The sequence below is a fragment of the Molothrus ater genome, chromosome 1 (assembly GCF_012460135.2).
Source record: "Molothrus ater isolate BHLD 08-10-18 breed brown headed cowbird chromosome 1, BPBGC_Mater_1.1, whole genome shotgun sequence".
Lineage (NCBI taxonomy): Eukaryota > Metazoa > Chordata > Aves > Passeriformes > Icteridae > Molothrus > Molothrus ater.
In genome coordinates, this window is record NC_050478.2 from 133,189,971 (window position 1) to 133,204,135 (window position 14,165).

A 14,165-nucleotide genomic window follows, 5' to 3' on the forward strand; every position below is an offset into this window, starting at 1 on the left:
ACTCCTTTGAGATAGTCGAGGAGCTATTTATACACCCAAACACGCCCCCCTGCTTTTGAACACCTGTATAACCATGAAGTCTGCAGCAGCTGTCTGAGCAGCAGTTAATGATTAAATGGCAAATATGCAGCAGTGTTGATGCTTTCTGATCAAATCTCCTGTAAATGCTTGCTGCTTTCCAATGTATTTTAAACTAGATACACAGCATACAGGTAAAAATGTTATGCTGTTATCTTGTTGCATCAGACAAGAAATTGTGTTTTGTGTGTAATGTGGGTTTATTGTATAAAGCCTACATTTTTCAATATGTTAATGTTTTTGAAGCTATTGTATTTTCTGTGAAAAATAGCAAAACTGTGTACATGTTCTTGGTTTTGTCCAAGGAAAGTGTAGCCTTTGTAACTCAGTGCCCAAGAATATTTTCATATTGCCATATTTATGTTAACATTTTAAATGAAAAATGAAAAAAAATATGCAATCCCAGGAAATCTCGCTATGAGGAGCATTATTCTGTTACTTTTCAAAAACTTCAGTCCTCTTGCAAAATCTAGGGTTTGATGTAATTTGGCATCAGGTTATTTATGACTCATGGATTCAATACATTAGAAGAAAAAAGTTTCTTCATAATTAACGCAAGTTAGTTGAAGATTTTGACTTGAATTATGAAGTTGGATGTCCATTCACACTGCACATATTCTTGAATGGTAGTGCACAGGACCTGTGATGTCATCTTGTGAACATCTATGTCATCAGTTCCTTTGAAACAAAGTTTTTCCTTTGGTTCCATTTCCAGTCTCTTATTTTCAGGCTGATGTGAGTTTAAATCAAGTGATTGTGCCTGTGAGTTGGAGAATAGAAGAAGTGTGACTCTGCAGGATGCATACCTGAATCTGTTACTAAGTCTAGTCAAACATTAGAAAGCATACTGCTTTCATAAACCATGCTCCTGCATTTTTAGGAGGATGGTCTCAAACTGGAGGTGTCCACAGTTTCATGATGAAGGCAGTAAAGGTGCAATCCAGCTCTCTGAGAATAGGCCTCTGATGCCATTTGAGATAACTCTTTGTCAGCAACTGCCAATGGCCACCCTTGCCGGGGTCAGCCTGAGAGTGAGATGATGCAAAATGTTGGGGTGGCGCAGGACCGCACATCTGCCCACCACCTTTCTTTTCTCATCATGTGGACAAATGTGTCGATGAGGTGAGGGAGGAGACCAGGAGCTGGCTGGTGAATCATCATTTTGGGTGAAAGATAAGTACCTCTCTTAAGTCTGCTCCAAGGACTTCAGACCATGCTGAGTAATGCCTATTCCGCACAAGCTGTTTGCTTCCTGGAGTTCTCTTGTGTGTTAATACTGCTCAAAGGGGTGGAAGATTTCAGTTGCATTCCTAAAATGACAGTGAATTTGTGCCAGGAATGCTTAGACAGAGGATGCAGGTACACACATCCTAGGTACTTGGTTTTAAAAACTTGCAGATTTCTGCTCTCTGATACTGGAATCTAATCACTCTTCCTTTTCTGGAAGCACAGGGAAAGGAAGGGTGCTGGTCTTTCTTGGTCTTCATAGATCAGCATTGTCAAGGCAAATAAAAATCTCCTTCGCCATCACACATATCACAAACATACCTTAAACTATGAAGCTTGCCTATAAAATATCTATGCCTATCAATATTCCATGCCTATAAAATATCAGTAGTATTTAGCTTGAGAAGCTGTAAAGAAGACCAATGATACAAAATTTTGTCTGTTTTATTACGTGTTCATGAGTTTGTAATATATTGAAATAATGATGGTGCATTGTGACTTGACATATTTTAACTTATTTATTTTCACACTTAGTATAGCACAATACAAATTCTGTCATCAAATTTAATGGAAATATTAAAATACAATCCATAGTTTAAGCAAATCAAAAAATAACAGTCAGGCATATGGCCTCCTAAGCACTTTCAGGCATCTTCATGCAAGAGCATGCAAGAAGTGTTGCAAAAATCTTATGCAATATAGAAGATATGATATAATTTTTCAATTTCTATATTTGGACTGAAAAGTAGATTGTCAGAGATGAAAAACTGCAATTAGAAGTCCATGTAAAAATGTTGGAGCATTTTGCTTCTGTTTATTATAAGAAACTGGCATTTCTAACCATTGCAAACACCTAACTGTAAAACTAAATTTATATGATGTAACAAAAGTGCATCATGTCATTCAAAGATCATTTCTATTAGTAGCAAATATCAACAAGAACACAGATTTTCTTAAAGAAATCCACTTTGTCAGTAACTGCAGTTCATAGACAGGAAACGCCTGTATTTAAGTTGCCTCATTTTTCTGAAAATGGTAATAAAATTGCATCTGTATGTTTGCCTGTGTATATTTCTTTTCTCATGATCAGTGAATGGTTACAGTTGGTAATAAATATTCAAGCACCTTGCAAATGTCCTACCAATTCCCTTTGCTGATCTCCGTGTGCCTGTGGGACTAGAATAGGAATGCATAATTTAAATATAAATTGCCTGATTTGCATATACAATTAGACTAGCTGTAGCTTTGATCGTAAGCAAAAATTATTGTCCTGTATTGTCACTTAGATAGAATTCTAATTCACCTTGAATATTCAAAGGAAATTAAGCCTTGGCTGTATGGTTGAAGGGTATGATTTTTTCCTCTCCTGAGGCTTTCCCTAAACAACATTTATGGTAGGGTAATATAAGGGCATATTTTCGGCCTCATAAAAATAAAGGCATAAGTTTTATTTCTAAATCCCTCCCCACCCCCTTGAAAACTTGAGTTGAAACATCTCTTGCAGATATGCACACATGTAACATGTACACATACTCCTCAAGAGAGCTCTTCTTTCATCTTAGTTCAGTTTTAGTCAATACAAGGCTTAAAGTTAAGACTTTATTGTAATTTGCTTAATAACTGAAAATGGAGACTTCACATAGACATTATTTTTTAAATAACTTGAGCAGAGCTATCAGATGTAATTCAGGAGAGTGACTGAGTATCTGTACATCAAAGTTGTGTCTGCATGTTCATGCACACAAGTACATGGGCTAAATACTAAAACTCAAACACATAACACCGTTTCTAATACTTAGATTTTAATCTACAGTAAAACATTTTTAATAGAAATCTGTGGCTTTAATTAAACAGAACATTTAATTAAGGTGGGTTTTAAGTGCATGAAACAATTAAGTGCAAACACTTGAATGAAACATGTCATAATTAGTTTTAATAGAGTGTTAATTGGTACTAGGTTTGCCAAGTTAATAATTACCGCTTATTAAATTTTCAATTAATCATTGTCATTTTGCTTTGAATAAAGATGAAAATTAGATAAACTAATTCAGGGGGAGGGTGGTTTCCTTGTTAATTAGAGCAGTTAATTAAAAAAAAAAGAAATTGCTTGTTTTAGTTGTCAATTAAAAGACCGTTCATTAGTAAAATCTTTGCACTCTTCCTGCATCAAAAGCCAAAGAACTAATTTGAGACAATCCATGTTTTCTGGAATAAAAGACATGACACTAGTATGTACCAAAGAAAGGACTCATGCTACCATGGTTGTTTTACAAGAAGCATGAAGGTTTGAGTTTAATGAAGCAGGGTGCCCCTGCTCACTGTTAATTATGCTCTATAGTCTTGCTGGGCAGGGTGTGCCCAAGAGCTCAGAAAAGCCAGGAAGTCAAGTCTTCAAGTATAAACACGGATTTGAAAGACAGACCAGGAGGTCAAATTAATGTTAATAAGCAATTTTTTTTCCTCATGAACAGTATGTCCAAGAAAAGATACTAGATCAGTGATTTAATTTTTTTAAGTAAACTCATGGGGTTTTTTAACTTCATGTATTTATTTTTTAAAGTATGGGGGAAAAGTTTTTAATGATCATAAATCCTGTCTTAATTTCCCCAAGCTTAAAAATACATTTTTAAAAAAGTCTGTAATATGTCTGCAATAATAGTTGTCAAGTATATGCATATATCTGCTGTGCTGCAAAACTAATTTTCACTGTTCAAAAAGATTGCATATAAAATGGACCAGGGATCTGAAATTATGGTACCTAAAGAAGTACTGCCTGAGAATCAAAATAGCAAGATCATTATCAGTGGTAGAGAATTTGATGATGGGGAAGAAGAAGAGCACCTCAATGCTTCTTGAGGATGCTTGAGGAACCAGGTTCCTCTGTGTCCTACTCAGAATGACGACTGTGGTTATAATTGAAAGTAATCTCAACGTAATGATAACAACAGTGGTGCATTTCCCACGTTGGGCCCAGGAAGGTGTGTCCAGATGTGCTGTGCTGACATGGGTTTTGTGTCCAGATGTGCTGTGCTGATGCGGGTTTCTCCCTGCTTTGCAGAGGAAGCTGTCAATGAAGTGAAGCGCCAGGCGATGGCCGAGCTGCAGAAGGCGGTGTCAGAGGCCGAGCGGAAGGCTCACGACATGATCACTTCGGAGAGGGCCAAGATGGAGCGCACTGTTGCTGAAGCCAAGCGCCAGGCGGCAGAGGACGCCCTGGCTGTCATCAACCAGCAGGAGGATTCAAGTGAGGTAAGGGCATTGCTGGGCAGGGGTTGCCTGTGCCTGCAAACCATAGGTGTGTCTGAGCTGGCTTTAATCTGTGTGGCACAGGGTATCAGAGGCCGCTATTAACTCTTTGCACAGCTATTCTGGATGTGTATGTCAGGCATACACCAAGTTCAAAATTCTCTTGGCTATGTTGTAATCTGAGCCCAAAATAGCTAGTGAACTTGAGCTCCATTCTCGCCTTTTAACTGCTGCTCAGGGTTACATAAAATGTTCTAATTTGACTTTTTGTTGGAACTCAGGAAATTCCTCTGGCTGCCCTGGAGGACTTGAGACCCTGTCAGGGGGCTCAGAGACCTTGACACAGAACCCAAGACCCCTGTGCATTTGATTTAGCCCTTGGAAAAAACAATTACCAACCTTATATGAAGAATTACAAGCCACGAAATTTTATGTAGAATGATAGCGAATTTATCACGGGCTGAAAAATAGATTTTTTGGGGTTTTTAGAATGAGGGTTCAGGGAGCAAGATGGAGGAATCTGGGTGTGTCCAGCCTTTCTCTTTCTTCTTCTTGGCCTCCATCTTCTGATGTGATGTTGGTACTTTTAGATTGGTTTAGAGTAGAAGCTCACTGTCTAACATAGGTGATGGGTATTGGAAAGTAATTGTAAATATTGTACATGTAGTTTTTAGCATAAAAAGATAAACCGCCCAGGGGCAGGCAGAGTGCCTCTGACTGTCCTGCTGAGCGGATCTTGGCAGGCCAGGAGAAAGAATTTTATAGATAAGATACAATAAACAACCTTGAGACTGAGAAATGAAGAGTTCTGACTCCTTCTTTGACCGCCGGGCTGGGAAAAGAGACTTTCTAACGTATCTCAGGGTCACTCTGACCAGCTAAAGCCCTGAGAACTTTTCAGTAGCTTCTTTTTAAAGAAAGAAGCTTTCATCTTCAAACTACCATACTGAATAGATAAAAAGATGCTCAGTGGAAAACACTTGACACTGAAATCTAATTTAAACAAAGAAATTATTCATAATAGAGATTGTAGAGCAAGGTGGCTAAAAATTTGTCTGGGAAAAGCATTGGATGTAGAAGCAATTAGCAAAAGATGATGGTTCCTGTAGGACAGAATGTGAATGTAAATTTGCAAGTGTTTCCTTATTTTGAATATATTGCTTTGGCTGCAGAGAATATTTCAGAGTTGAGGAATGGGCAAAGAGCATTTGGTAGAAGAAAAAATAGACTGAGAGATCAAAGAGTAAAACAAGAATAGGTATGTTAAGCCTTGATGTACTTTCAGACCTGAGAGTGGAAACCTTGAATTGTTATGATACAGGACATCTGACACCATGACTGTGGAAGCTGGGAGTGAAAGAGCAGTGTGTGTTTGACTGTTGCATCAGTCTAGATAGCAATTAAATTTTATGCTTATTAAGAAAAAAAGAGTCCCAACTTAAAACTGCCCTTAAAAACAAACATAACAAGGAAATTTTGTCAGTTAGAAGTTACTTGTATATAATCTCCATTTCTCAAGACCACTGAAATGAAAGAGCATTACCTTAATGAAGAATTTATTGCGTGTATATTAACATCTTGACTGTAGCACACTTTTAAAAATAACTTCTAAACATCAGGGAGTTGGGGAAAAGAGTCAGTGACAGTCCCTGTTACATGGGGACCTACATTTGTGTATGCTCATGTCTAAACACTTTGCATGGGCTGGATGGGCAGTGTTGTAGGAGAGTCAGTTAAGCTGAGAGATGCAGATGAGCTACCTTCAGCATGCTGAGAACACTGGCAGAAATCAGCAGCACATAAGTCAGTGGCATGCTGCAGTATGCATCTGTAATTTGAGGGAGCGTAAGTTTTTAATTCATACCAGGCTTCTCTGGAGATGAAAGACCATTGTGGGATCACTGGATGCCCAGAGTTTCTCCTTAATGTGTAGCAGATTAATAACAAGGAGACAAAAGGAATTGATTTTCAGCATCTGAAAGTTTCTCAGGAAGAAAGGGACTAGGGGAAGTATATGTACCCTTTAAGTACTAGCTGTTCCATTGTAGATTAAATGAGACATAAATTCAATTTATTGGACTTTTGTATCTAAGATACTCAAGGACATTTTCCTGCACTGTTCATAGAAAGGGCATTTTTCTGACATAGCATCATTAAAGAGCTTTCATTTTGTATGTGTATTTATACAAGAGATTCCTATTGTTAAAACCAAAAATACAAAGGTAAATACCTTTGGAGGAAACAGAAAATTAAATCTATTTAGTGAACTGATATAGCGTGAGCAGGACAGAGGAAGAACTTATGTGCTAGTACATACAGCCCATTTTTCTGTAAGCAAATGTGAATCCAAAGGAATGTGTAGAGAGTTTGTGTGCTGTGAATAATTTTTGAGCAGTTAAAGCTCTGGAAAAAGCCATGTAACAACATCTTCACTTCTTCTGCAGCAGAACTGATTATAAGGTTTTTCACTTCTTGGGAACAGGACTTTGGGCAAACAATTCTTTTAATTGCATTCTAATGAAATGTGGCTGTTAAGGTTATAGATGTTCTCAGGGCTGTGTGCCTTAAGGGAGGTTACAAGCCTCCTGGACCTAGAAATGAGGTCTAGTGTTCTGATCCTGCAACTTTCACCCCTGTGGTCATCAGGGTGGCTGTTTTGAGCCACAAGTTTTAGTAAGCCATCAGAGAGAAATCAAGTTTGACAGTTTGTATTTACAGGTGATTGATTAACTGTGAAGGGAGATGATGACAATGCTTATTTGAGTTAGATTTATAAGAAGTTCCTCTTCAGCTTCTAATTATGACAAACTCCAAACACTTAAAGCAATGCTTCTCACAGTTACCTGTTAAGTCAGGCTGGTTTGGATTCCTTTGAGGGTGACTTCTGGATGAATGGGCTGGACTTTTCCTTCATCTTTGGGGACAGGAAATCAGTTTGCCAATGTTTGAAAAGTGTTTCTTCAGAGATGAGACTCTGTTTTTCAGGTTTGAGGAATAAAACTCCACATTTGTTTTGGTATTAATTATATCTTGGATATCTCTGTGGACATTGCTCCTCATTTGTCTAGGTTTTAAGTCTGCATAAATTCTCTGTTTACAGCTTTCAGCAGAACACTTACAGCAGCACAGATTCCTGTGCACATAAGACACTGGAGTAAAATTTCTAGAACTAGAATATTTCCAGTTTCAAATCTGAGACTGTTCCAGTGCACCCTCTGAAGTCTTGCAGGTCCAGGGGGAGTGCCAAGCACCTCTCCTCATTCCTTACCCTTGCTGGGACATTGCTCCAATGCATGCAAGAAAGCTCACTATCGGCTGTTATATAACCTCCATGCAGTTCCTGACAGACAATATTTCTCTCGTGGGTGTCATTATTTCTTTTGGCTGTTGTAACTATGAATGGAGATGAGAATTTGATGCCAGATTTGTAATGTATCAGATACAATTTTTGACTAATATGGCCACTCCCTGTCTATTGGCAAGGTTTCTCCCTTGATTTGTTATTCAATAAAATGCATCCTGGACCTAGCTGAGGCTTCTTGAAGCTGTTCTGGTGTGAATTTTGTGGTATGATTTTTACTGCAGTCTGCTGCAGTTCTCAAAGTGATGACTAGTACCAAGACTTGGGATTTTTGTGATTATTATAACACAGCCTCCTAATCCAAGACCTTTCAGAGAACTTTCAGAGAACAAAGAAAAGTAGATCAGATTTTTGATATTTTTTGTTGGTGTTGCTGATTTCTGTGTTGGGTTGGGTTTTTCCCCTGGTTTTGCTTGGTTTTTTCATTATTCTGTTTTGCTTTGTCTTTAACCCAGAAAAACTAGGATCCCTGAGTGCAAGATTGTCTTCAAGGGAAAAAAGTGAAGTTGAGCATATTAAGTTGATGAGATCAAAATTCCAAAATTAAGGGAGCACGAGACAGTAAGAAGACTAATAGGAGAGGTGTAATACTGAGAAGCATCTTGACTTTTAAGAAGTGGTGTAATGTGCTCATTCTTTTGAGAATGAGCACATTACATAGCATAGGTAGAATTTCTGACTCTGACTTGAACTCCTTTGTTGAACTATTGTTCTTTACTTATCTTAGAGTTGTTCAGCATGGTTTAACTAGCACTCCCACTGCTTCAGTGTCCGTGCATTTACTTTCTAAACATTTTCATAGTTTCTGAACACAAGACCTTGCAACTGACAAGCTAATGTTCATGCTTTTCTGTTATTGAAATTGGTTGAGGACCAGCTGACTGAGCAGGCTGCTGCTGGAAAGGAAAAGGACCAGGACAAAGCCTACCTGTCAGCATGGCTGTTCTGAGCCACAAATTATTTCTTTACCAGTTCCTTACAGTTGCTTGACAAAAAATGACCCATTCATCAGTAGCTGGCTTGGCTAAGTACAGAAACATGTGTGAGCAGTCTACTCTGTAATGACTGCTGTGCTTGCTTTGGCTGCAATGTGCTGCTTTGCAAATCAATTTTAATAGTGAGGGTGAACAGTTTAGCAAAGAGCCTGACTGCCCAGATTGTAAGGGGGGGGGGGGTGGGATCATCAAAACATCTGTCTTTCTGGTTTGCTATAAAATGCCACTGAAAAATCTGACACTCAGTGTTATCCCTCAGTTTTGAGTAGGCTGGGGGCTGGGGACAGGGAAGGAACACAAATGATTCAGTTCTCTCTACTTAAAGCAGATGCTGACATCTGCTCAGATAAAACAAGTATGTAACTGGTCCAACACTGCTTTTAGGAGATGTGTAATGTTAGGGCTTGTTTATATTGCAGTGGTTCATGTTATATGTGAAAATCACACCTGACATTTTAAAGACAGCTGGGTTCAATCTCTGCTGACCAATCCATTGAGACCAGGACCATGCTAGCAAACCTGACTCTGAGCATCAGATGGTGTGGTTCAGACAAGCCTAGTTTTCAGGCTGGTATTAAGTTTAATACCTATGTCAGCTAATGTTTAATTTTTTGGCAGAGCATCTCTTAGAAAGAAGCAATGGTGGGTAGGACAGAGGCACCAGAGCCATGTGTTCTGCACAGGATCAGTCCAGATGTGATGTGAGCATTGGCAGTGCCCCAGACTGCTAAGCTAAGCCTGGCTCGCCAGCTTGCACGACTCTTCTGTGGGCTGCTCTGCACTTCTGTTTGCAGGATTTAGCTACTCTCACTGACTTGAATGAAAGTTCATGTATTTTACTCAATAAACAGTGGCTTGGGCAAGCCTGGAGTGTTCCGTGATAGGTGTAACTTTACTAGAAACATCTAAAAGTTTGAATGTCATTTTGACACAGTGTGGGAATTTCCAAAGTACCAATATGTTTCCCTTTCTAATGACTCTTGTATAAAATTCTCATAAACAACTTCGCTGGATTTTTACACTGCTATTCAGCAGCTCATACAGTTCTCATTTACGCCCCTGTGGTTTCAGTGCTTTCTAGATGTTTCTTCTCTTGTGGTTAGCAGTGGTAGAGTTTTGAATGTCATGGGTATTGCAGAACTGGGAAAAATCTGGGTTCTTCATACCAGCCATGCTTCCTTTCATGGTAAACTGGGGAAATCCAGAATTTCTCAAAGATGACAGAACAAAGGGGTTTTTTTTTTATTTATTTAAGCAAGCTGTATACTGTCTCAGTTGGAGTGTCAGAGGAAAGCAAATACTCAATTTTAGTTGAATATTTAAGAGATGAAAGCAACAGGATGGGCAAAATTATTGACAAGTGTATGTTTTGGTGCTGGAGAACACAGAAATGGAGATGTTTTATTTTTAAGAATTTTGATGAAGGCAAACAGGAGTGTTTGAAGATGGAAGCTTAAGTGCATGAGAATTGAGAGTTTGACCTAAGATAAGGCTCTGACCTAAGACTGATGTTCCTTGTCAGTTGAAAGAGGAGGATGAAATATGATCGGTGGCATAAATTTGGAGTGAGATTCCTATCTGGTGTAATTTAGCCTCAATTTCATTGAATTAATGCATTTCCAAGGTAGTGAAGTTAAATTGAATTATGTAGTCTGAGAATCTAGCTTTTGTATAACCTCACTTTTTCACTGGCAAATCAACACAGAGTTAAACTGCAGTCCAGTCCTTCTCATAGTTTTAGCTATGGGTGGAACTCTATAGAGCATGAGCTGGAAGTGCAGTGTAGTAGGTCACTACCTAAAGACAGAATATATAGACCAGCAGAGGCTTTGAGAGATTGGCTTCTCCCTTTTCCAATCCATGATCAACTCTAGCTGCACCATTCCCCCTGCTTTTCCTGTGCTTTAATGATGGGGATTCTCCAACATCTCTAGGCACTTTGCTCCTGTTCTTAACAGAATTTTGATCCTGTTGCTTCTGCTAATCCTTGTAGAGATGGATGTAGACATTCACTGCAGTGATGTTTGGGTGCTACTGCAACTTTTTGGCTACCATCTCATATTTAAGAGTCTGAGTTCATTCAGTTTCTTCTCACAGTTTATGTTTGTCTGACTTCTGATTAATCTGGCTGCCTTTCTTCAGGTTCTTTCAAAGTCCTGTTTGTCTTGCTTGATTTTCTGTATTTGAAGTGCATCGTCTCAACCTTGATAGGCCTCCCAGCTGGATCTTGCCAGTGACAGGAGATAGTCTTAAATCAGGACTAAGGCAGTTGGTAGTTGTGGCCATATGCCCTTGTATGAAGATTGCCATCTTGTCACCAAGGTGACATTGTGGCCATCTGTTGTCCAAGGTGCTGTGTACACACCTCAGTGAGGGTGCTCCGTTTTGCTGGTACCTGCTAGAGCATCCCAGGAAGGAATCCCTGAGTTCAATCCCACAGTGAGGTCAGGCTCTGTCTGTGATAGCTGCATCTGCTGGAAAGACACGAGCAGCAGGGGTGTATGAAGCACAGTCCAGGCTATTAGCTGGCATCTCGAGCCTGGCTTTTCTTTGGTAGAATTTGGGGCTATCAGCCAGCACTGGGAACAGAAAGGATTTGTTTCCAAAGCTTGTGGTGCCCAAGCCTGATCTTTGCTTCTCTTTTTCACTACTTGCACATGGGAAGGAGCAATGAATGGTCACAATGGTGAGGGCTGTGTGGGACAGGGAGTTTCTGCACACCAAATCCAGCTGCTGTCTCAGTACGAGCCCCCTGTGATATGTGTGTGTTTATGTTAATTTGCACTGTAGTAATTTTTAAATGCAATAAGTTGCTGCATAAATGTGAGATGTAAAATTTATTTTGAAATTCTTGTATTTTATGTGGTTTTATTCCCACAATTACACTAAAGCTGTAATGACCTGTTAAATTAGAAATAATCTGTCCAATGAACAAAATCACATACCAAACAATGTAGGACACATTAAGTAATCATGTAAGGAGCCAGCTTAGTACTTCACCACTTCATTAAAATCTTGCACCTATGTATCACTTTTCATGTTCTGTACAGTCTGATAGTTAACTGATGTCTACTTTAATAAGAAAGTTGAACCAATAGTGTTAGAATTAAACTGCTGACATCAATACAGATCATGTGGTAAGATACTGAAATATTCTGTGGTGGCTCTGGTCACATCTGGAGTCAGATCTCTATGTGCTCCTCAAAAAGGGAAGAAAAGTGAAGGTTCTTCTGGCCTTTGAAAAAGATACTTGAATAAGTTTGACACCCTCTGAGTAATTCTCATTCAATTAAAGCATAAACTTCAATGCTGCAAACAGATCTGCACAAGGCAGGAATTCCTGCACCTGGGGATTTGCTGGCTGGCTTCAGCATTATTCCACTTGGGAGGAAGGTGTCTTTTTGGAAAAATCTACATGGGGATGTTTGTACACGTGCATTTGTTTTCAGATAGGGAAATAAAGGGAACTATGGACCAAACACATGGCTGGCAATTTAGCTGGAAGCAAATAGCTGGGAGGTCAGCAGGCATGGCAATATGTGGAAACTGTGCAAGTACAACTAGAGCAGAATTACACCATGTTTACTGATCACAATACAAGCAAGCATGAAGCTGTCAAAATGAAACTTTCATTAATATGAAAGAAATAAAGAAATATTGTAATATAGAAATAGAATATATACTAAAGAATATAAAATAAATAAAATATAGATACATATAAAGTACAAAAATATAAATATTCGAATATCATATATAATAAATAAATTTTATAATAAGGAAATATTAGTATAGCAAAAGAAGGAGAATCCAGGTACATCACATTTCATTATCTTTCTTGTTAGCAGAATGAAATGCTAATACAAAATGCTAATGCAAAAATATTAGGTCATTTGGATGTATGCATAAATATGTCTGTGTGTGTACATGTCCATGTACAGTGGTCTAAATTACTGACAGTTATTTTTCATTGTGGAGATAAAGGCTGTTTAAAGAAAAGGTGTTTGCAAATAGCATAGATATTCTTTTTCAAAGGTGAATTTACCTCTCTGGCACTGGACAGAGTGTGAGCAAATGAACCTGAAACAATGACTACTGAATCAAAACCAGGTGATGCCTGGTTCAGACAAGGAGTCTGAATTCCTGACATTTAACTACCAGAAACATCTGTTTCTGTGTGTTGGTAATTCCGCCTTTTTTTTTAAAGTGTTTTTAAAGATGGGAACAATTTTATGAATTAAAAAATAAAAAGTCCCCAACACATGTATCTGTAATTACCTGGTTTAGTCTGTGTGCTTAATCAGTATGAATTGAGAATGCTGTGTACCTTTGATTTCAATCTCAAAGAGCTATTGGGCACAGGACAGCCATTCTTGCAATATTTGCCAATATATACCTATGCAAAAAAAACCCAAAAAACCAAGCAACCAACCCTCCAGTAAAAAACAGCAAAAAGAGGGAACATGGAACTAACGCAGGAATGTTTTCTAAAGCCACTTGATACTGATTAAAAGTCTAATTTCTGTAAAATACTGTTTTGGATTTAGGTCTTTGTTTCATTCTGGAATTGGGATTTTTTTTTTTTAAGTAGTTGAGGAATATCACTTAAGGATTGGCTGTGTTCCAGCATCCAGCTGGCAGAGCTATAGAGTGTGTTAAAGTGAATAGCACACATATTCTGCAGTGGCTTCCCCATCCTGCCAAAGATTTAGACTCTAGCTTAACTGTTCACTGCCAGAAGTGCCACTGAGTCAAATGGTATTACTCAGATGATTAAAAATTAGATTTTCCTAGGGTAGCAAGTTTTCCTAGGTCAGCAAATTTTACATGTGTGTTAAGTCATTTTTTCCCTTTCTTGTCTTGCATTAGTTCCTCTCCACTTCTGGAGAAGCACTTTTGTGTGTGTGCATGTTTCATTATTTGTTTTAATAAATTTGTAAGAGGAGCTAGCAGAAGTTCTACTGAAATTTTCTATTAGTCAGCATGCTGCTGGTTGCTGGATGTGGGGCATAATTGGAGTTTGCATCATTAGTACTAGCAAAGAGCTGCTTCTGTTCTTGCCCAGCTTCTGAGACAGAGTCCTCCAGGTGACTGGAGCTCCTGTGGAACAGATTCAGATACCCAAGGCAGCACCTACTGATGCCTCAGCTGTCCTTAGGCAGGGGGCTGACCGGCAGTTCCCTGCCAGCTGTTTTTACTGTAAAATTTTGGACAGTAGCTAATTTCTCCCATCTCCCTCCTCTTTTCCTTTTAGAGTTGCT

General features: G+C 38.7%; 1 protein-coding gene across 6 annotated transcripts in view; it reads left to right on the top strand.

Moving 5' to 3' along the window:
* Window positions 1-14,165, top strand: part of RUNX1T1 (RUNX1 partner transcriptional co-repressor 1) — a 114,759-nt gene that overhangs the window by 96,524 nt on the left and 4,070 nt on the right. For all 6 annotated transcript variants that reach the window (XM_036399775.2, XM_036399768.2, XM_036399799.2 and 3 more), the window contains 2 exons: window positions 4,364-4,554; window positions 14,159-14,165. The exon at window positions 14,159-14,165 is cut by the window's right edge and continues 4,070 nt beyond it. In XM_036399775.2, the coding sequence (XP_036255668.1) occupies window positions 4,364-4,554; window positions 14,159-14,165 (198 nt within the window). The remainder of the gene's footprint in view (window positions 1-4,363; window positions 4,555-14,158) is intronic.